This window comes from Oryzias melastigma, linkage group LG9 (assembly GCF_002922805.2).
Source record: "Oryzias melastigma strain HK-1 linkage group LG9, ASM292280v2, whole genome shotgun sequence".
NCBI classification, from domain to species: domain Eukaryota; kingdom Metazoa; phylum Chordata; class Actinopteri; order Beloniformes; family Adrianichthyidae; genus Oryzias; species Oryzias melastigma.
In genome coordinates, this window is record NC_050520.1 from 27,378,204 (window position 1) to 27,400,050 (window position 21,847).

General features: G+C 36.7%; 1 protein-coding gene across 3 annotated transcripts; it reads right to left on the bottom strand.

Moving 5' to 3' along the window:
• Positions 1-722: 722 nt before the first annotated feature.
• On the bottom strand, positions 723-21,697 carry atad1a (ATPase family AAA domain containing 1a). 3 transcript variants are annotated; one of them, XR_002919647.2, is made up of 12 exons: positions 21,563-21,697; positions 20,844-21,035; positions 20,669-20,767; positions 20,468-20,588; positions 19,268-19,468; positions 18,927-19,033; positions 18,760-18,849; positions 18,555-18,605; positions 18,226-18,398; positions 15,438-15,585; positions 1,300-1,367; positions 723-1,207 (listed from the first exon to the last, which is right to left on the bottom strand). XR_002919647.2 is itself a non-coding variant. In XM_024275853.2 (11 exons), exons 2-10 carry the CDS (start codon positions 21,006-21,008, stop codon positions 15,456-15,458), a joined length of 1,137 nt encoding a protein of 378 aa, XP_024131621.1. In that variant the 5' UTR covers positions 21,009-21,035; positions 21,563-21,697; the 3' UTR covers positions 723-1,207; positions 15,438-15,455. The 3 variants fall into 3 exon arrangements, 2 of the variants coding, with proteins under 2 accessions (XP_024131621.1, XP_036069555.1); XM_024275853.2 differs by lacking the exon at positions 1,300-1,367; XM_036213662.1 differs by lacking the exons at positions 723-1,207; positions 1,300-1,367 and having other exon boundaries at positions 15,338-15,585.
• Positions 21,698-21,847: the final 150 nt, after the last annotated feature.

Below are 21,847 nucleotides of genomic sequence, written 5' to 3' on the forward strand. Positions count from 1 at the left end.
AAGACAATTGTTCTTACCTCATTGGCAGAGTTTTGCTTATTTAAAGAACATATTTTCAAATTTGAAGATTTTTTTTTACTTATTTCTAGGGGGCTGTTTTTGCAGTTAATTTGTCCCACAAAAAACTAAAACATTTCCTGAAAAAGTTTATTAATTCATACAAAAATGTGTCTTTCCCCTTAAAATAGATTATTTGAGTGGATGAAAGAATTTCTAATGTGTCACTGTGACCACAAAACTCAAAGCAGATGCTGTGTGACCTGCCTACCATGAATAACTTTTTTTGCAATGACTAAAGAGGCTGTTTGACATTATGTTTTGGTTTTTTTTTTAGCCCATATTTAGCCAGTTTTTCAGCTTTGAGTTTTCTGTCGTCTTGACAGGACAACAGAATGTCAGCAAATCAAATTAACTGGACACTTAGGTTTAATCACAGCCAGAAAGGTTCTCTAATGATAACTTCTATTAATTATCTTATAAAACTCAATAGTTTCTTCTTAAATACAGAATACAATTTTCAATCAAAAGAATTACCAGATTTATAATGAAATAAATGAGGACTCACTTGGTTTTGTGACAAATCACCATAGGGCTACAAGAAGAACTGCCCTGGTTCCACTTTCCTCTGTTAACAAGAGATTCTCAGGCAGGAAATTAAAGTTCTATAAAAAATGTCTTTAGTTTGTTTAAAAAAAAAAAAAAAAAAAAAAATCAAACCGCTTGTGTACACATCACTTTTCCATACCCACATGTGCTGTAAGCTGGAAGATTGCAATGTATTGTAGGAATGCTTTCAGTCAGTTATAAGTAAATCTTTTTTTTTTTTTTAAATCATAATTGACAAGTTAGTCATTTTATCAATGCAGCTGGTGACTATTACAACCTCAAAAGGGAAAATAAAAGATGTGACATGCCTACAGAGTGAGGTGAAGCACACCCAGATGATCATAGAAACAGAAGCATGATACGAGACTTTATTTCTCCGTTGGGTGTCTGGTGAACTGAAACTGGAGTTCTGGGGCCAGAGGAAGAAGCGGTCTGGAACCTGAGCTCGTCTTGAGGTGAAGAGCGAGAGATGAACCCAGGAGCGGCAGAACGAAGATCCAGTTGGTGAATGAAGTTGATGGCGGCGTGGCAGAGTTCTGGGCGTGGAACCAGGCGATAGTAGTGGAGTGTAGGACCCAGGTCGGCACGTGTGAAGATGATCCTGAAGGCAAAGGAGTGTGAGCGAAGGCTTGAGACAAAACTTCATGAACAGAGGTACAAAACCAAAGTAGTTAACCAGAGAAGGTAACAAACTGAAAATGAAGGCTGGAGAAGGCCCGTCCTAAATAGTGGTCTGTAGTTGATGAGATGAATGCCGACAGCTGGGACCATTCGGAAGGAGCCGCAGGAGCGCAGGTACACCATGAGATAAATGACAGAAATAGAAAACAATTACGTTAGCTAATTTCTATAAGTCTCTGTCAGCATATGTGTTGAGTACATTTTTTGAGAGGAGTTGGGCGTTTGCTTTATATGTGTGAAAAATAAAACATATATATATATATATATATATATATATTTTAATAGTAAAATATTCTGACATGACAAAGTAAAAATATAAAAACTAAACAGGTAAATATTTTCTGTAATTTCACAGTGACATTGTAAATCACTAATGTCAAAATGTAGTATTACAATTAAAAGTACTTAATTCTGTATTTAAAAATATTTATCAGGTTAATTGGAACATATTTTATATGTTTAAATATTTACAGTAGAATAAGCTAACAAAAGTATGATTTACAGGTTATATAGTTTTTACAACATTTTGTAAGATTTTTTTTTTTTTTTACAACGATTAATAAAGTTTTTTTTTTCCAAGATGTGCCATATATTTTTAGGTATAGTTTGGCTGGGGATGCGACTTATACTCAGGTGATTTAAAAAAAAAAAAAATAGGCTCATCTGTTTATTATTTTTCCACTAACAACCACTAGAGAGCACTGTAAGTTTTTGCATCAGACTGAGCAACACAGATGAAGAAGTGCTGCTCAGTCTGAATTCCAAAAACAATCTAAGCTTCAAGATATTTTACTTCATTGAATCACGACAATATTATTCTTGATTTTATTTTTCCCTCCTCTGACTAATAAGTATAGCAGGTGGTCAAACTGGATCACAGAGACACGGAAGTACTGCTGAAAGCGCCATCATTCAGGTGCAGCTCCTGCAGTACATGGTGAATTTGAATGGTGTCATTGAGACATGGAGACCAGTTTACCAATGTTTCTGTAGAGCTCTTCAAAATGAAAAAAAACCTGATCTCTTAACTTTGTCTGTGTCTTCCATGCATGGTAAATTAGATAAACAGTCAATGCTTCTATGTAGGGATGAACCTAAACACTTTGGACAGAAGCTCCTCCCACAAACGTCGGGAGCGTCTGGTTTATGAACACATTTTTGGACCAACCTTGAGCAGCAAATTCGGCGTAAGGGGGAGACAAAATTGATGCAAAAATCACTTTAGGTGTGAAAGCAGCATTTTGTTAGCCTAATTGTTCAAAACCATCAGACTTTTCTCCCAAAAGTGCGACTTATATATTAATTTTTTTCTTTTCTGCGACTTTTACTATCGACCTATAGTCCAAAAAAATGAGTAAATATGTTGTTAATGTGCCCATTTTTTTCTGAGAAGTAAAAAAACACCACTGCTTATCAAATGTACAAGACGGGGATTTGCAAGTTGTACCGGCTGAATGTTGACAAGTGAAAAACTTGGACTTAGCACGTGGACTTTGCAGTTTCAGTGATGAAAGCGGCGGACTCGCCCTCCTTTTTGAGTGCTTTGAGTCTGAGGACGGATGTGCAATAACAGCAGCAGTAAGATGCGAGATCTGAGCCTTCTCTTAACACCTCTTCTAACAGACCACACACCTTGTGATTACCTTTCATCTGGGGTGCTGCAGCACTCAGACTCTCCAATTACACCTGCTAATGCACGGGCCCTTTTCTTTGACTTGGCCTCACATCAAGTTCAGCGTGAAGCAAGAGCGCAAGAGGAGCAGAAAACAAATTATCAGAGGAATTTTTTTTTTTTGCTGCTTTGAACTATTGCATCGCAAGAACGACAAGAAAATGACATAAATCTCCTCAAGTTCAGACATTTGAAAAAATATCATTGTCATCATTGGGAATAAAAGTGGTACTGGATTGAATGAAAACTGAGAAAACAGAGCAGCTAAGTCTAAAACATCAACAGAGCGATCGCTAGAAATCTTGCAGGCCTCAGAATTTCCGAGCACAGAGCGCTGTCCAACAAAACATCAAGGAGGATGAGCTGCAACGCCGTTCAATTCACGGCTTAAAGCGCCACAAGTGTCAAGCTCTGTTCTCTGAATCCAAAGTGAGGAGCATCCAAATCATTTTGGAATTGCAATACAGGAAACAACAGAATTTTTTTTAAATATATATAATTTTTAAGTTACACATTTCTTTTCTTAGTACAGTTTAATAATGTATCTTCACAATTTATATTTGAAGTACTGTATTTTCTGCACTATAAGGCGCACCAGATTATAAGGTGCACCATCAATGAATGGTCTATTTTCAAATGTGTATCATGTATAAGGTACATCAAACTATTAGCTGCATTAGGCGAGACAAAGAAATCTGAGAAGTCAGTCAGTCTTTATGAACTGCGGTCACATTAACTCCAGAACTTGTGACATGTTGTTTGCTAGCCAAAATAAATGAGTTAGATGGGTTAGGATATTTCTGTTTGGCACATGTAAAAAACAGACTAATAACTGCTAAACGAATGTTACTGTGACTACACTAACTCCCAACATTTTTTGTAACACAAAAAAAAAAAAAAAAAAAAACAGTCTGACACCGCTAAACGTTAGCCACATTAGAAGTAGTAGCGTATTTACAATACCTGTAACTTCCTAATTTCCTTGTTTGCTCGTAAAAAGCAAACATAATTTCTATTTTCTAATTTCTACTTCTCACCCTTGTTGATAACATGTAAAAAAACAGTCTCACACCGCTCCACATTGGCCACATTATAAGTGTTAGCGTATTCATGAAACCTGTAACTTCCGACTTCATTTGCTACCTGTAAAAAAATCAGACTGATACCGCTAAAAAGCAAACATTAATGTGACTATGCTAACTCCCAAATTTGTTACTAACACGTTAAAAAAGTCTTACACCGCTACATGTTAATCATGTTAGAAGTGTTAGATACGTGCAACTCCCATCCCTGTTTGCAACGAGTAAAACACAGTCCTACACCGCTATAAGTTAGCCACATTAGAATTGTTAGCATATTCACTATACCTGTAACTTCCGACCTTTGCTTACAACCCATAAAAAGGAGAATGATATGCTAAAACAAATGTTACTGTGACTACGCTAACTCCAAACCTTGTTAATAACATGTAAAAAAAAGTAACTAACACAGTCCAACATCGCTACACGTTAGCCACATTACAAGTGTTAGCATAATCACAATACCTGCAACTTCTGAGCTTGCTTGCAACCCATAAAAACAGACTGATACGACTAAAAACAAGTTATTGTGACTATGCTAAGTCCCAACCTTGTTAGTAACACATAAAAAACAAGTTTGACGCTGCCCCCAGTTAGCATTGTTAATGTATTCACAATACGACCCCACCAAGCAGTTTGACAGAGTACCTCTCAATATTGCTTCAACATCTAAGCACACAAATTAATCCATATATGAGGTGCTCCGGATATCAAGGCCCATTCTGTTAAAAAAAAAAAAAAAAAAATGCTTTTTAGAGCTCCTTATATTGCGAAAAATATTTACATCAGTTAACTTCCTGTCTGGGTTACATTTCTTGTTGGATCATCGTTTTTGTCATTGCTTTCCATCGTTTTCTTTGTTTCTACTGTGCATTACGGGATTTTCTAACGATGATAAGGCTGCAAACTATTCTTAAATTTGCTGTTAAAATTAAAAGTTACTGTTGTTCCATATCCTTGTAAAGCCTTGCCTTCAAAACATTTAACTGTAAACGTGTTTTCTTTGACTTCGCTTTTGCATCTCACTTGTAAGTCGCTGTGGATAAAAGCGTCTGTCAAGTTTAAACCTAAACATCCTCGTTTTAGGTTTTTATTTTCCGTGTCTGTTCTTGTAATGAAAGTTACACGTCACTCTTCTTTTTACCCTGCTTCTGGGTCTCCCCCAACTGCATCTTGTTGCTGGCAGTTAAAAATGATCAAACATGAGCACCATCAACATGTTCCCGCTGCATGGCAGCTCCTGCAGAGATCACCCAGGGAGATTAAAGTCGATCTGAACCTCAACATGCAGCGGAGGCAGAGACGAGACACTCAGATCGGATGGATGGTTCCCCCGACATGATGGTATTTTTATTTTATCCTATGGTAATTTTCCTTTTTTTTCCCTGAATATTAAATATAAACAGAATGAACTGCTACCACAAAAAAATATTAATTTTAAATTGTTGCATAATTGAAAAGGTAATCTCTCCTCTCATAAAATAATTGAGGTTTTTACTTGTTTTATTTCCTGCAGAGAGTGATGAAACACTAACTGCACTCATCTCTGAAGTGTCAGCAGCATCTTAATCCAATCATCAATTTTCAAGTACTTTATTACTCCTAGTTAAGCCCTCAGATTTTCTCATTTTAAGCGGCTGCAGCTCTTAGAGCCAAAGAAAGCTTTTCATGTCAACCATCTCAATGTAAACTAATCCCTGAGCATTAAAGTAATTATTTGAAGGTCAGGTACTCTATTTGCACAAATGTTGTGAATGTATTTGCATAAACACAACAACTGGGACCCAATTTGCATATCATGTGACCACTAAGTGATGGGGGAGGAGTGAGTTGAACTTTTAATAAAAAATGGCAAAATGGGGAAAAAACAACTGTTTATTCTGGCTGTTCTGACCTCATTTTGAAGCATCTTTTTCATTGTAAAGGTTTTGTTTTTGTAACAGAACAGCTTCTCAGCTGGATTACATATTTTTGATCTCACATTTGATATTTCCCACAGCTTTTTTATAACTGAGCTGAAACAACATAATCTAAGTTCATTTTCTAGTCTGTATTTGTCTCATTTTGGAAAAAAAAATCTGTGGAAGGCAAGGGCTGCAAGGACCATATTGTTCTTACAATTTTTTTTGTGCTTTTGAGCAAAAACCTTTCCCACGTCACATACTTTGGAGCATAGTGAACGACCCCGCCAAGTGAGACAAAGGTTACAAGTACTTCATTAAATGCTACTTGTTTTATTATGAAGGTATCTCAGATTTTCTTCTTCTAATTTATGCTAACGCTCGCTTTCCACAATAGAGAAGCAGAAGGTCTTTTCTGCCCAGTTAAAGTTACTTATATTTCCAAATTCACAAAATCACTGAAAACAGAGCAAAAGTCAGACAATTTCAGCATGTCTTACAAAAAGAAAATTCCTGATGTGTTATTTTTTGACGTAGCATTGCTTTTGCTCATAATCATGTCCGATCCCTGCAGGAAAATAAAGGTAAACAAGAATAAAAATAACATAATTTGAAAAATTTGAGAAAATAATGTGCATTTTGTTAAAAGAAGCAGATCTTTTTCTTGAGTTATAATTTTTGAAGTGAATTCATATGGTTTATTTTGCCACACAGTTCGTTCTTATATTACACTTCATCATTATCAGTGTATTAGTGCACCAGACTGGATCGATCGCACCAAAAGACTGCTTCATATTAAAGGGCATGCATGAGGAATGGTACAATAACTGTTTGTTAGGATCCATTTAGCCTTCTTTGTTGGAGGGGGGGCTGCTTTTGCCATTCAGACCCTCTGCTTATGCAATATGGCTTTTCAGGGTAATCCACTCCAGCTATGAAATCCTGAGCATCAGCAGGCAGCAGGATATCCTGCCGAGAAATGTGACAGGGATAGCAGCTGCCACTGATTTCTGCAGGCTCGCTCGATCGTGTCCGATGGTCGTGAAGCTTTTAGAGGATAGTTACAGAGGGGGGGGGTGGGTGGGTGGGGGCATTATACCCCCCTTCCACTGCTCCTTTCTAATGGAAAAAAAAGGGTTGGGACCATCAGAGTAGCTCTGAGAGCTACTGCACCGATGGATAAAGTGAATCTATTTGAGCTCCGCGCACCGTGGGAAGTCTTTGACATTCATTCAGTCGTGATCCTGGCGGTGGTGGAGATTTTTCCCATCATACTTATTGACTGGGAGCTGTCCTGCAATTTAAAAAAGAGACTTTGAGAATGACTCATTGATGGTTTTATGGAGGATTAACAAAGCTTCATCAGTATTTAATAGTTTAATCCTCAGATTTCTCCCATTAAAGTGTAAATATCACGGCACCTGCTGTTCATGACACAAAGCAAATATACTAGCATGTTTTTTTTTTCTTTAGTGCAAACCTTTATTCATTTAAGTCAGGCTCAGATGAGATGCATGCAATGTCCTTGTGCTGAACACTGCTGTGAAAGTCGCATTACATGCAGGTGAGCAAGCCTTTCTGGCATTAGCAGAGGAGAAAGGTCAGCGCTGGAAAGCCAGCATTATGTTTAGGAAACAAAACTTTTCCTGTGAGCAAACGGTTCCTGAATGCACCACAGTGCCTTTCAGGCTGAACACGCCTCGGCCTCTCTGGGACTTTTACAAAGCATTTTCCCCGGCGGGACACTTCATACTGAATATCAAACAGGGAGGGAGTCACCAAACAGGAAATTATATGTGCAGGAAATTGTAGTTGCTCCTGTTGAAGAGAAAAATGTTTACCTAAGTCAGTGATTCTTGGCCCCATCTTGGTTCCTCGAGCGCCCCCTAGTGGGCCGCGAAAAAAAATCTGTTCTGAACCTGAGGGCCACGGGACCTGAATGCAGCTTTCTACCACTTGGTGGCAGTGAGTGCTGAGTTCACAATGGACGCGGAAGCGCTGCGAATCGAAGTGCGAGTGGTGTCTCCGCGGTTTACATCAGACGCGCATTTTTCCGCAACGGTCGACAGGCGCTTCTGCAGGAGCTTTTTTTTTGTTTTTGCCATCATGGGTGATAAGTTAATAACCTAAAGATATTACCCCGATTTTCTGCTATGAGAAACTGATTTCTGCCTCTCAAAACCCAGCCCCCGCCCACCCGCTCTGGATTCAACCCACTACATTGATCTGTGTGTGCGCGCGTTTGCGTCTTTGTCTGTTTTGTGTGTGTCTGTGCTCACGCACACGCGTGCGTGTTGTAACTGTATGTTTATTTTCAGTCTGTTTAGATACAAAAACAAAATCACATTGATGTTATTCCCATGGATTTACATGCAACCAGCATAGAAAGTGATGGAAATTCAGATTGGCCACACATAATACGTGCAGCAAAGATCGCACTGCTGCATTGGCCGCACGTATTTTAAGTGTGTCCAAGGCTGGATTTCTTTTGTTGGCCGCACGTATTTAAAATTAAACTTCAAGGTAAAGTCCCATTAACAGTCACACTCCTAAATGTGTAAATGTCTTCTCCACATTTGACCCATCCCCTGGTGAGCAGTGAGCTGAGGGACAGCCACACTCAGGAACAATTTACTTGTTTAACCCTAACTGTAACCATAATCCTAATCTTAACCCTTACTACCTTTACCTATAAATATGGTGGGAGGGTGTTTGTTTTTATTTTAGAATTTTTAAAGGGAAATCAAATAGTGCAGTTGGAAAGTGCCTTACAGCGTTTCAAATTTGATCCACAGATTTTAACATAGTGTAACTGCATTACAAAAAAATAATTATCAACAAATGTCGTGTTAGTTTCATACAATAAATAGCCATTTAAAATGACAAACATTATTTTAGTTATTCTCACTATAATGTTTTGAAAATTGGTCAAATGTTTCCCGCTAATAGTGTCTGAGATTTCACGGAAGCAGCCATTTTGAAATTAACAGGAAAAGCTCTACTACTGCCCCTATAGTAGAAGGATGATGCACTATGGGAAAAAAATAAGGACCAAGTTCATTAACTGTATAAGAGAAATGGGTCGAGTGGGTGTGACGTTACTTATTGAAAATTACTAGGTACTAGTTCCAACGAAATGAAGTAAATTCAGTTGCCATGTTGGAACCAGGCGTCATCAGTAAGCACTGATTGGTCCAATTTAGTCTGAGTCTATATTTCTATCACAACCACTCTCTCCAATCAGGAGCGAGCACGCCCCTTCCACCGAAAGCGAGGTTGGGAAAATCTGTCAATCAAACACTTTGAATGTTCGACTTGAGACCTATTAAGGCATCTGATTGGCCTGTTTTTAACTTGAATAACTTGCGCTATAGAAAAATATCCTTAAAAAATTAGGACTACATTTAAAAAAAAAAGGTATCAGAGCATTAATGTTTATTCTTTCAGTTACAATGACTGAGTAATAACTGTTTATTTCTCAATAGAAGTCTATAGGATTTTAGCTTTTTGGGACCAGTAGGTACTTCCTGTTTGGAACATGAGGGAGGAGGGGTCACTCAGACGAGATCACATATACAGTCAATGACAAAGGCCAAATCTGAGTTCCCTTTTGACTTCTCCCTATCCCTTACACTACCTCTATAGCCCTCAAAATGGAAAGATATAAAAAAAATAGTGTCTTCCAATTTGGATGTTACTATCACTCGATGATGTCATCAATAGTCGCTGGTCATCTACGTTAGCGAGGAAAAAACGTATAACTTTAAAAAGTCATGCTAGTTCTAAATAACTGATTTTCAAGGAAAGGTTGGATCATACTAATGAAATGTGAGTCTCAGAAATGATTGTAAATATGATGGGGATTGTTATATAGGGTTAAATAATCGTTAGTTTGAATACAAATATTATTAAAGAATTTTTAAAAAATGTCAAAAGGGGACAAATTTCTTACAATTTCTTAAAATGAAATGTTGACCCTTACAGACTTTTTGTGACCGCTAATTAGCATCACAGGTGTCTTCAATCTGGTAATCAGCCTGTCTCTTTAGGCGGTGACAATAACCACTTTGAACAGAACCACAGAAAAAATAATGAGACTTCCTGTGGGGGGTAAAAGGAAAAAATGTTTACATAAAAGCATCTAAAATCAGCTTTATGTTTCTGTCAAAATCTTTAGCATCAATTTAAACTATCAAGCCAAAATGAGCAAAAGGAATAGTGAGGACACCACTATATAAAAAAAACACATTTATGAAGTGAGTTTAGAGTTTTTTTCACAATCCTTTTAGTTTTAGAAAGAATATAATTTCAACAGAGACAAAACTAGATTTTATTATAGCAACACTGGCTCGATGTTCTGTCTCAAAAAGAGGAGTGTTCCTACTGTGAAACATGGAGGAAGCTGGCTTTTGATCTTGCATGACGTGCTTCTGAAAGAGCGCAGGTACAATGTAACCTCAGGACTGTTATTATAAAAGAAAGAAACTTCCCTGGATCTAAGTTATTCATGGATTTTCGTAGGTTGAGCTTTATTTAGTATAATTTCAACTAAAGTCATTTCAGTTTTTATTGTGATTTTTTTCTTTTTTACAATCAGAATTATAGTTTTTTTTCTTCATTTTATTTTTTGAAAAGTTTTATTTAAAAATGCTTAATGTTCATTTTCTGTCCGTTTTTCATTTTGTCTGGTAAAATTGTATTAATGGATAGTGATATATAACGTATATCATTGTCATTTGATGCATTCTGCTGCAGAAATTAAAAGTTTTTTGCACAAGAAATAACAATTATTATTCAGAATGTGCTAAACATGTGATTGTGTCTAAAAAATATACATTGCAAATTAAATAAATTTTTGGCAGCAGACATTAAAGAAGGTCTAAACTCTTAAAGCATTACATTTATGTTGTTTTGGCACCTTCAGGTGTAACAGGAGAGCAGCAGGAGGTGAGTCAGACCTGACAGGAACACATTCAGGAGCAGAAACCTTATCAAGACCCCGTGTATGTTTGGAATGAGCTTTAGAAAACTCCATAGTCAGCAGGAAAATAAAACCCAACAAACATAAAAATGACAGTGTATACATATAGTGTATAGAGCGGTGCAGCCTTTAGCTTCTCTCGAGAAACATCTTTCCTAATCCAGAGATTTTGCTGCAAACAACCGTCACAAACTCCCAGACTTTCACTGTGTTTTCCCACTATTTCATCATGGATACGAAAACAGAATGTTCTTGTTTGTCTGAGGATATTTATGCCACATACGTTTGTGGACAATGCCACATTCTAACATGAAAGGGCAAAAAAATAAAATAAAAAAAACATTCAGCAGGTTTCTAAAGTTCAGTATAATAGAAGGAGAGATTTCAACAATGAAGAGAGCAGACTTGATATGAACAACAACCAGGACAGGCACGTGTTGGACTATTATCACAATAAATCTGGTGTACTTTCACAAGAAAGAATGAAAAATCCTTTATCAGCTGACAGATTTGACACTGAATAGATAATACAATATTCAAAAAATTTCAAATTTAGAGTGAAGAGAACTTCCTGTATTGGCGTGTAGCCGTTATTAATGAATTTGATGTTTTTTTTCCTTTTTCTTTTATATTTTCTGCAGGAGTGAGAGGTCGTTTTTTTCTGCTATCTTTGTTTGTAGATTTGTGTCTAATTATCCGGAGGTCCTGATTGGACGAGGATCTTCAGGGCAACATTTAAAAACTGGATATCTCATGAACAAATCCTCCCCAGCTAAAGGAAAGAGAGCTAAAATTTGTTCTGTTTAAACAGACTTTGTAATTTGGCTATTTTTGTGTATTTATTCTGTAAATAAACCCAAGATTACATTAACTTTTGGGGTATTTATTAGAGTTTTTGAGTTGTTAGTGCATTTCATTTATTTTTCTTTATTTTACATCCTTTTACTGGACTGGGGTGAACAGATCAATCCAGTAAACGAAACGAGCATTGAAAGATCTGCTAAGGGAACAAGGGAGGGAACCGGCTGTAATTGACTTAGTACAAATTGAGACTTCCGATTGGATAGCGAAAGGTCTACAAACTAAAAATAAATGAAAACAGCTCAATAAACATTTAGAAGTAATTACTGATATAATAACGAGTGCTGATCTAGTTGTGTAACAGATGTAATGATATTAGGTAATGCAATCAGCACAATGATTAGGAGTCAGCTCATATAACACGCGTGGCAGATGTTAGGCCTCATGGATCCTTCCTGAGTCAGTTTTTTTTACTCATCATGTTCAGGATGGGTGGCTGAAGGTATCCTGTTTTTTCTTTTTACTTTGTTATTAATTAAACACAACTGCTGTTTGTGTTAAACACACTACATCTCCATCTCTGCTTATTTTGGAGTAACTTCCTTCTAAAAAGTAACAAAAAATTAGATTGATTGAAATTGCTGTTTCTGATTTCCACACATGATTTGATTTTGTAATTTGGAGCCTAGTAATTATAGCAGCTCAGCAAAAGATAAGTCTTAATGTTGTCCTGTTCCTGGCTTCTCTCCTGGGCGTGGCTCTTTATCTCCATGGCAACCGTGTGACATAACCGCATCCACAAGTTCATCACCAGCTCACAGAGCTTTTATATTAGAGTACTTTTGAATTTAATTCATAAAAAAGTTAAAACTACGCTGTAAAAAGTGAAACATCGAATCAATAAACAAAGTTCTGTAATTTGTTACATTTAAAAATATTAGTTTTTATCTAATTAAAATTTTTAGTTAAGTAAACCATCAACTCCAAATTTTAATTTGACAATAACTAATAAATTTAAATGTAACAAATTAAAGAACTTTTGTTAATTGATCCAACGTTTTACCTTTTTCTGTGTATCTTAGACTTGTATTTGAATTAAAACTGAATTTATTTTAAATTAGGAAAAAACTTTACTGTAGTTCATTCCAAAAAATGACACTACAAACTACTGCTGTAAAAAGTGAAATATTAGTAAATGTAACAAGATTTCTGTTGTTACATTTAAAAATATTAGTTTTTCATCAATTTATAAGTTGAGTAAACCATCAACTCAAAACTGTAATTTAATGAAAACTAATCATTTTAAATTACAGAAATGTTGTTAATTGATCTAATGTTTCACTTTTTTCAGTGTGACTTCATATCTGCTGTAGATTATTCCCAACTAAATCGTCATGCCGTCATTGTAAATGAGAAATTGTTCTTAATCGACCAACTTGTATAAATAATGGTTATAAATAACTAAATGGCAAGAATGTGAGCCCTATTTTTTAGATTACCTGTAATATTTCCCCTTTTTCTTTAACTTTATTATTCTATCAATAATTCTACATTTATTAAAGTCCATAAAGCTTATAAAAAGACATTAAAATGGACAGAAAGATTTAAATCTCTCCAGAAATTATTTATAGTTTTCTTTCAGAGGTTAAATAAAAGACACATGTCTTAATTTGTTTTAATAAATACAATCTCACATTCATCACATTTTTGACAGCAATACCAGAACCGCTGCTTTCTATAATCCAATGACAGCATGAAGCTGATGAAGGTTCCTATGATGATACTGATGCAGGAAAGCAGGACCACGCATGTTTGGAAGCAGCGCTGGTTGACATGGTAACGGTTTGACCTTCAAACTGTCACCTGAGGTGGTCTAATGAAGACTTACATGAGTTTGAACACCACAGGATAAACCAATAAAGAGAACACATCCACATTAAAGAGCTTTTTTCTTACCATAATGCCTTAAAAAAAGAAAAAAAACACCAGAAGCTCCTAATAGGAGCATTTTGTAACATCTGCTTCAGCTAACAAGAGCAGTGAAGCTACAGCGCCACCAAGTGGTCAAACGGAGGCTTCTTTGGAATTGATAACATATTTATGTCATCTAATTTGTCTTTTCAAAAGAAATATTTTTACATAAATGCTCCGTGGGAGTGAAAATAAAACAATTGAAGCACACATTTGAACCAAGGATGCTACCAGTTAAACAGAAACTCTAGAAAATAAAAAATACTCATGACATGAAGTGTTACAAAAAAAATGTGCAAATACTGGATCATCTATAAGAAAACTAAAATCCAAAACAAACAAAAGGAAAGATCTTAACTTTAAAGAATCACTTGAAATACTTATAAAAACTGACTATTTTATGGCATTTCTTGTTGCATTTTCAACAGTAGTTTATGGCTATGTCTGAATTCCGACTCTACTTCCTAGCTACTAACAAACTATGTAATGAGGGACGATATTTTGGATTTTCAAAGCAATTCGAACACCATGCTCACTACTTTACTTTTGTCTTGCTAAATGCCGGATATGACGTCACCGATTTCACAAATTCAAAATCTTATCAATATGAACATTTTATGACGTCTGTTCATGACTCCGCTGTGTTCTGATGATGAAAATCTGGAGGATTTGTTAAAAATTACATTTAAACACACTTTCCCAAAAATGTTTCAACCGCAATGCATTGTGGTCTATATTCGCTAATGTACTGAGCATCGATGCACGCTAGTATTTTGCAAAGACTTCTGGGAAATTTCTACTGGAATCGATTTTGGCATTGTAGATTTGAACACTAGAAAATGGCAAACGCATGTTATAGTGCACTGTGTAGTGAGCAGGGAAGGAGTTCAGACATAGCCTTTGAGTGTTTACGGCACAACAAACCATAGACTGTTTATATGAACTGGACAAAGCAAGGTGTTGATGTGACCCACAGGAAATACCTCTGCCCTTCGCGAAATCAAGCCAGGGAATTCACCGTCACTTCCTGATACGTCTACCGCCATATTGGAACCCATAAACAGCGATTAGTGCAAGTTTGTCTGAGTCACGTTTTTACTGTCACCAATCATGAGAGAGCTTGTTTTGACTTGTTCCAAGTCCACACCGCTTTTACTGAGGAAGCTGTCAATCAAATGTTGGAGGCGGGGCCAGCGGGCACAACATGTATTTAATAAAGCATCTAATTGGTCAGTTTATAACTTGTATAACTTGTGATTAAATATATATATATATATAAGAAAAAAAATAGGATGGGAAAGAAGGTGTTAAGAAGAATGTATCAGAGCAAGAATGGTTATTCTGATAAATAAAACTGTCTATTTCTCAATGGAAGTCTATGGGATTTTGGCCTTCCTGTTTGGAATACGAGGGGCGAAGGGTTGCAAGGTCCATTAATATATAGTCTATGCAACACACCTTCAACTTTTTCTGATGCAAAAAAACAGGTGGATTTGATGAGTTCCTGCTGAAAAAAAAAAAAGTATTGAGGCTGATGACGAAAAAATGGTAAATAATTAAAACCAGAGCAGCCCTCCAGCTATAAACACTGACAGTCTCTTTAAAACTGTGTTCCCATAAACACAAGCTACCCTGAAAACAGCCATGCAAAAATGTAATTTTTATATTTTTGAGCCATGTAGCCGCCTGCTGGTATTTGCACTTGTTTTTAAATAAAAGTCTCTGCTGGATGAAATGGAACAGACCCAGTTTTCTCAGAGCGTTCAGTCCAGAGGAACCTCCGATGGGCTGCCTAGCATGGTGGATGTGGCCCGTTTGGACTCCTTCATCTTATCCAGGCCGAAGAGGAGGTCCAGCTGGGTGACTGGTCGCAGCTGCTCTTTGTCCACGGGGCTGGAAACAATGAGGTCACAGACGTGAGCCACACTGACCGCTATTATAAGGAAGTAGGTTAGTTACAACCTAAACGTTCTACATGTTTATGCACATTTTTCCAATATTTGACTTTTGATTTTTTAATGCAAGTTTTTAGAACATTCTCTAAGCTTGAATCTCTATTAAGGTACAATTTCATTTAATTGACTGTGAAAGAAAGCAGCTTTTGCTATCTCACTGGGAAACCGAATAAAGGCCGCACATCTGCGGAGACCATTAGCTTCCGTCTAAATGCTCATTCTGACGCCACTTGCTACTGATTCCTGCCATTATGGAACTTTTTTTCCCTGCGTGGAGTTCTGAAAAGAAAATGCTAAAAAGTCTTTATTTTCTTCTGGCAGTAATGGTTTGCCCCAACAGGGGCTTCAGCAGTTGCTTAGCAACAGCACAGGAACGGGTTAGAGAGATCAGATCTTTGTAGGAAAGCTTTTTATAGCTTTCTGAAAGGCTTACTGTACGCCTTTCATAAACTGTCAGTGCTTTAAAGTCAAAACCAGATCCGTCTGTTTTGATGGCGCACAGAGCTGCGTGGTGACAGCTGCGTTTGCTTTATTACTTTCATTCATACCGTTTAGGGGTTTTTATTGCTGCTCCTGGCTAGCAGAAATTGAAAAAAAACTATTGCCAATTATACAAAATCATAAAAACTTTCAGTGTCTGTGTACATCTAAGGAGAGTTGAGCTTCACCAAACACTTTTTGCATTATGTAACAAAACGAATAACTTCAAGATTAAAAAAAACAACAAAGAAGGAAATGCTTTTTTCTTTTAAGAATTATAGTGAAAATCTGTCAAACGAATGGATGTCAGGAACCAGAAGTGACAAAAGACTTCCCTCTGTTTCGACTCCTTTAAACTCCTTTGACAGAAACTTTCCATCTTTCGTCCTCCTCCTAATGTGTAGACATTTTCACACATCACACAGAGATCTACAGTTTTAAAGTTTCACTCTGATCATCCTTTGAAAAGTGTTCCCAGTGGTCTCTTAGTTATAATTATGCCACTTTTTAGTAAAAATAAAAGAAACCTGTGTCGTTTTCTAAGATGCTGGTGAGTGGCAATAGCTCGTTAGAACTTAGCCTCTGAGTTGTGGGCGGGGCCACTGGCACGGAGCAACCCCGCACCCCCTTCCCGTTGCTGAGAGCCTGGAGCAGAGAGCCTATGGCCCACACAGTGTACTTTCTAGCTCACAAATACTTTTTTTTTGTTTTTCAAATTTAATTTTTTTATCTGATCCCAATTTGCAACAATTTGAATATAGAAATATTAATTTTTCATTTTCTTTACATGGCTTCTAAGATTATAAGAAAGCCACACCACAATTTTCATCAGAGTGAGTGTTTAAAGTGTGTGATGTGAGTTAAGGGGAGGGATATTTTGTGTTGCATAGCTAGTTTTTGGAAATATTTTATTCCTTGAAAATCAAGTTTTGCTTTGCTGAGTTTCTCTCTAAAACCTGAACTAAAAACTTCAATTTGACAAAAAAACTCCCAAGTGTCCAAACATTTCTTATTTCAAACAGATTTGTTGTTTTTGTTGTTTGCTTCTCTTTCTTTATTCTCTTATTTGTTGCTTATAAAATACTTCCAAGTATTTTCTATGGAACCTGCTCAAATTACATTACGTTCAAATATCATATTCCTATGATATTTTATGATCAGCTAAGTGAATATAAGCATAAATTAAAATTGTTTAAAAAAGTTTTGTAATTCTTTTAAAGACAGCATTTTTTATATGCTGTTTTCTATATATCAAATCTTAAATTATTTTTTCTTCTGACCTGTTTTTGCAAGTTACTATCAAAAATGAAGAATCATGAAGAATAGTTTAACAATAAATTTTTTTCTAATTTATAGTCGGCCTTTTTATTCCCTTTAAGCGGAGTCTGCACAGATATTTACTGACCCAGCCTGCCTGATGCATTAAAGTCCCCCTCTGCTGAAAATCATGTTTTTTAACTTTTTAACATGTATTTGTGGCTTTTTTCTTATGAAAGAGAACAAATGTAGCAAGAAATTATTTCGTTTTTGCATTTCCGAGTATTTCTGGAAAAATCCTCCACTAGACTCCACGGAGCTTCCTGATGTGACCACGGAAACGCGAACGGCGGCTCAGTCGACAGCAGCTGCAAAGGATCGGTGAAAGTTCGTCCCGTGAAGCTCACAACTTCCTCGTCTGAGCTGACATCCAGCTCTAGCGGTGATGATTTATGCTAGCGAGACACAGAGTCACCTCAATCAGACAGGGGGGGTCCGGGACAGATTAGCGCTGCTCAGCTCCAAAAGCCACGCCCTCCAGAGAATATTTTTTCGACTGAAGCTTCAGATCAACATGAAAAATAGCTTTTTATGACATTTAGGTTGTGGGATTTTGGTTAAAAACTTAATAATAATTATAATTAAAACACTACTGAGAAAGTTTTTTTTTAAATAAAAAAAAAAATCATCATAGGGAGACTTTAAGATTTGGCCGACACGCCCTGAGAAATCAGATCTGACCGCTCTAATTATTCTGACCTGAAATGAAAAGTGGGAATTCTTAAACCGCTCAAAGCAGCTCGTCCATCAACAGCATTAATGGTATGTAAATGAGACCTACAGCTCCTCCTCCTCACTGTCCTGCAGCAGCCGCCCGATCTGCCTCATCTCCTCCTTGCGTACGTAGTCCCTGACGCGGTACAGAGCCGCGTCCCGGCACAGCTCCCTCAGGTCGCTGCCGGAGTAGCCCTGAGTCCTTTCGGCAATCTGCTTCAGATTAATGGCGTTACTGAGCTGCAGAGGAAGAGATGAAACGGCGACATGAGACAACCGGAGAGAACTTGTTCATCCGCAGGTGAGGACCAAACAGCCTCCAGGAGATCCGTTTGTTAGGATTTGACAGAGAACATATAGAGTGACTGTGCAGCATGAAAAGGAACAGCCGCTCACATTTTCTCCTGCCAGAATCAGCCTCAGGATGTCCTCTCTCTGCCTCACGTCCTGAAAGAAGAACAAAATGAGAATTATTTTGTTTCTTGCAATTTTTTAAAAAAGTTTTGAGGTTCATTTGGAATGTGTACCACAGATGTTACTTTTGTTGCCCTCAAAACACTTTCAGTTTTTTCAAAATAAGATTCTCCTGCTGTGTTCTTACCGGCAGGCCAACGTGAAAGGCAGCAGGCATCCTGCGCCGAATCGCTGGATCCACATCCTGCGGTCGGTTTGTGGCTCCCATCACCATCACCTAAGTCCCCCACAAACAAAAAGAAAAGATGTTTGACCAACTGTTTTTTTTTCCTTTTTGACAAAAGAATTGAAAACCTGTGTGGTTGGAGAGGTGTCGAGTCCGTCCCACAGGCTCATGAACTGGGCCTTCATCATGGCTGTGGCCTCGTGGTCCAGGCTGGAGCGATTCCTTAGAAAGGACTCTAAAATATGAGACATAAAAACANAAAAAAAAAAAAAAAAAAAAAAAAAAAAGAGTCTCGGCTAATACTCTATTATTCTGACTTTGATTAAAACCTCTGAGGATTTCTTGAAACGCAAACCGCCTGTCTCCTTTTTCTGTCATGTTTTCAAAAGAATTAAGACGAGCCCTGTGGAGTAATTAACTGAAATCAAACAGGAAGTCCCCTGAACCACATCCTGCTGGGGACACTCACCGATCTCATCAATGAAGATGATGCACGGCTGGATTTTGACGGCTAGAGAGAAGACGGCAGCAGTCAGCTTCTGGGACTCCCCGTACCACATGTCTGTCAGAGTGGACGCCTGCAGGTTGATGAACTTGCATCCTGAGGCTTTGGCGGTTGCCTTGGCGATCATTGTCTTCCCACAACCAGGAGGACCAAATAATAAGACTCCTGTAGGAAAAAAAAGGATGTTTTTTTTTTTTTTTAGTAAAGTCTGAACAAAAAGTAGAAAAGTTGATTTCTTTTATTGAATGGGACAACTTTAACTGATTAAAATTGTGTTTTTAATATATTAAGGTTATTAAAGCTTAAAATTGAATTTCTGAGTATTTTTTGCTCAAATGGTTGTAAATCAGGAGCAGAAGAGTAGAACACTTTTTAAAAAGATCATATTTGTTACATAGAAAGTATGCTGGGCGGGGCCACAAGCTCCCAGCTCCACCCCTTTTTGATAGACCCACATATGGCTTTGTTTGCAATATTGCAAACTGACACGGCAAACACTTGAATTCTAAACTTATAATGCAGTTGGGTAATATGGAATAAGTTTTTTAAAATAAGTTTCAAGATAGTTGATGATCCTTAAGAAGTTGTGTTTAATCTTTTAGTTGGAAAAGATTTACAATGGTTTTTCCTTATTTTTTCCTTAAATGTAAAAACCCACAAAATGTATCCGACAAATCTATCATGTACTGGTCATGATCAAAGTTTAGGGGTAAAAAATTTCAAAAAGTCAACAACAAAAAAAGATTGGAACATTTAAACTCATTGATTAATATCTCAAGAAAATACTGGGTCATTGTTTTTTGTTATTTTTTCTTATTTCTGTCATTTACCTTTTTTAAGTTTCTTATTTTGCTTTTGTCCCTAAATTTGTACTATTTTTTAAAAATATTTTGTAAATGGCATTTTATCTTTATTTTACCATGAAAATCCTATTGAGATCCGATCTCTTTTTCAAGGGATTAATATCTGTTCTTTTCTTTATTCAGCAAAAATAATGATCTTGATTGTTATTTTTTCACCAGAAAATGCCAACAAATAAATAAATAAAAAGAACTTTGCAGGCCACTTTACATTTCCATAACATGGAGAAAGTCACTTCAAGTAGCCAAATTGTGACTCCAATCATTTTCTGCTCTGGATTCTAGTACATTACACACTTCACACCTTTAGGAGGCTGAAAGAGTTTGGATCCAGGTAAAAGGTGTCTCTTCTGAAAAGGTAGGATAACCGTGTCTTGTAGTTCGTTGATAATATCTTCAAGACCAGCAATATCATTCCAGGAAACCTGCAAGATGGGAGTCAGGTGTTAAAGAAAAAATGTAATTAAATAAAATGAAAGGTCTCAGAGTTTAACCTTAAAGTTACCTTTATCGTTTGTGGATCAACTAAATGCGTTGCTATGTTCAGTTCATAATCTGTTAGTTTTATTCCCTCGACGCCGATCCTCTTCATAAGCTGCTCTGCCTGAAAACAGATTGAGGACATTTTTAGAGAAAATCATTTCAGCTTAAACAAAACTCAAATTCGGCTGTGAGCTCACCCTTTTCTTGGACTGGCTTTTCTGTTTGGAGGTGGGGTCCATAGCGTCAACTACCCACTTGATGCTGTAGTATGTGGCTGCACCGAAGACGGTCAACCTGATCAACATGCCCAGCACCTCATTCCTGGACAGGGGCCGCATCAGGGCCTCAGCGGGGTGCAGCATGTCGGCCTGAGGGGGTTAATCCATCAGCTGGATGAAACAAAACAAAAGCAGCTTAAAAAAAATCACATTTGGTTTTTAGAGTCTCTACTAAATGTGGTGTCATGCACACAATATAACAATCAAGAATGTTATTTTAATTGTCAATCACAGTCAAAATATTTTATATTATCATAATGTGCATATTGTAAGATAATATCAATGTTAATTTAGAAAATTAAGGAATAATTAAAAAAACACGATTGTATTTATTTTCTGATATTAATAAAGCTGTGGAACAAACAGTTAACACGTCATAAATATGACTATTCTCCTCATATATATTACAAAAATTAAATAGGTTAAAGAAACAGTTGTTTCATCATAGTCTATTTTATTTGTTGTCAGTCAGGAAGGACGTTAGCATTTGTTTCTGAGCTAAAGCTCCGCCAAACCACAGCGATTTAAGCGGCATTTTAACATAAAATATTATTTTTGAATTTTATCTAAAGAGTCGGGCACGTCGGTACGTTTATACGAGCAATTTTAAACAAGATAAAATAGATAACTGTACTTACTAGAATGAGAAATGTCTTGAAATCAACGCAGCGGAACTACATTTGAGGTGTAACATGTTTTGTAGTTCGGGTGGAAACAAACTCTGTGGTTACCAAACTACGGACGGCCACTGGATGGCAGCGCGTCCTTACAACAACAGCACAGCAACACCGGAGAAAACAGAAAACGGATAAAATAATAATAATAATAATAATAATAATAATAATAATAATAATAATAATAATAATAATAATAATAATAATAATAATAATAATAATTCATAAAAACCTAAACACTAAGTAGCA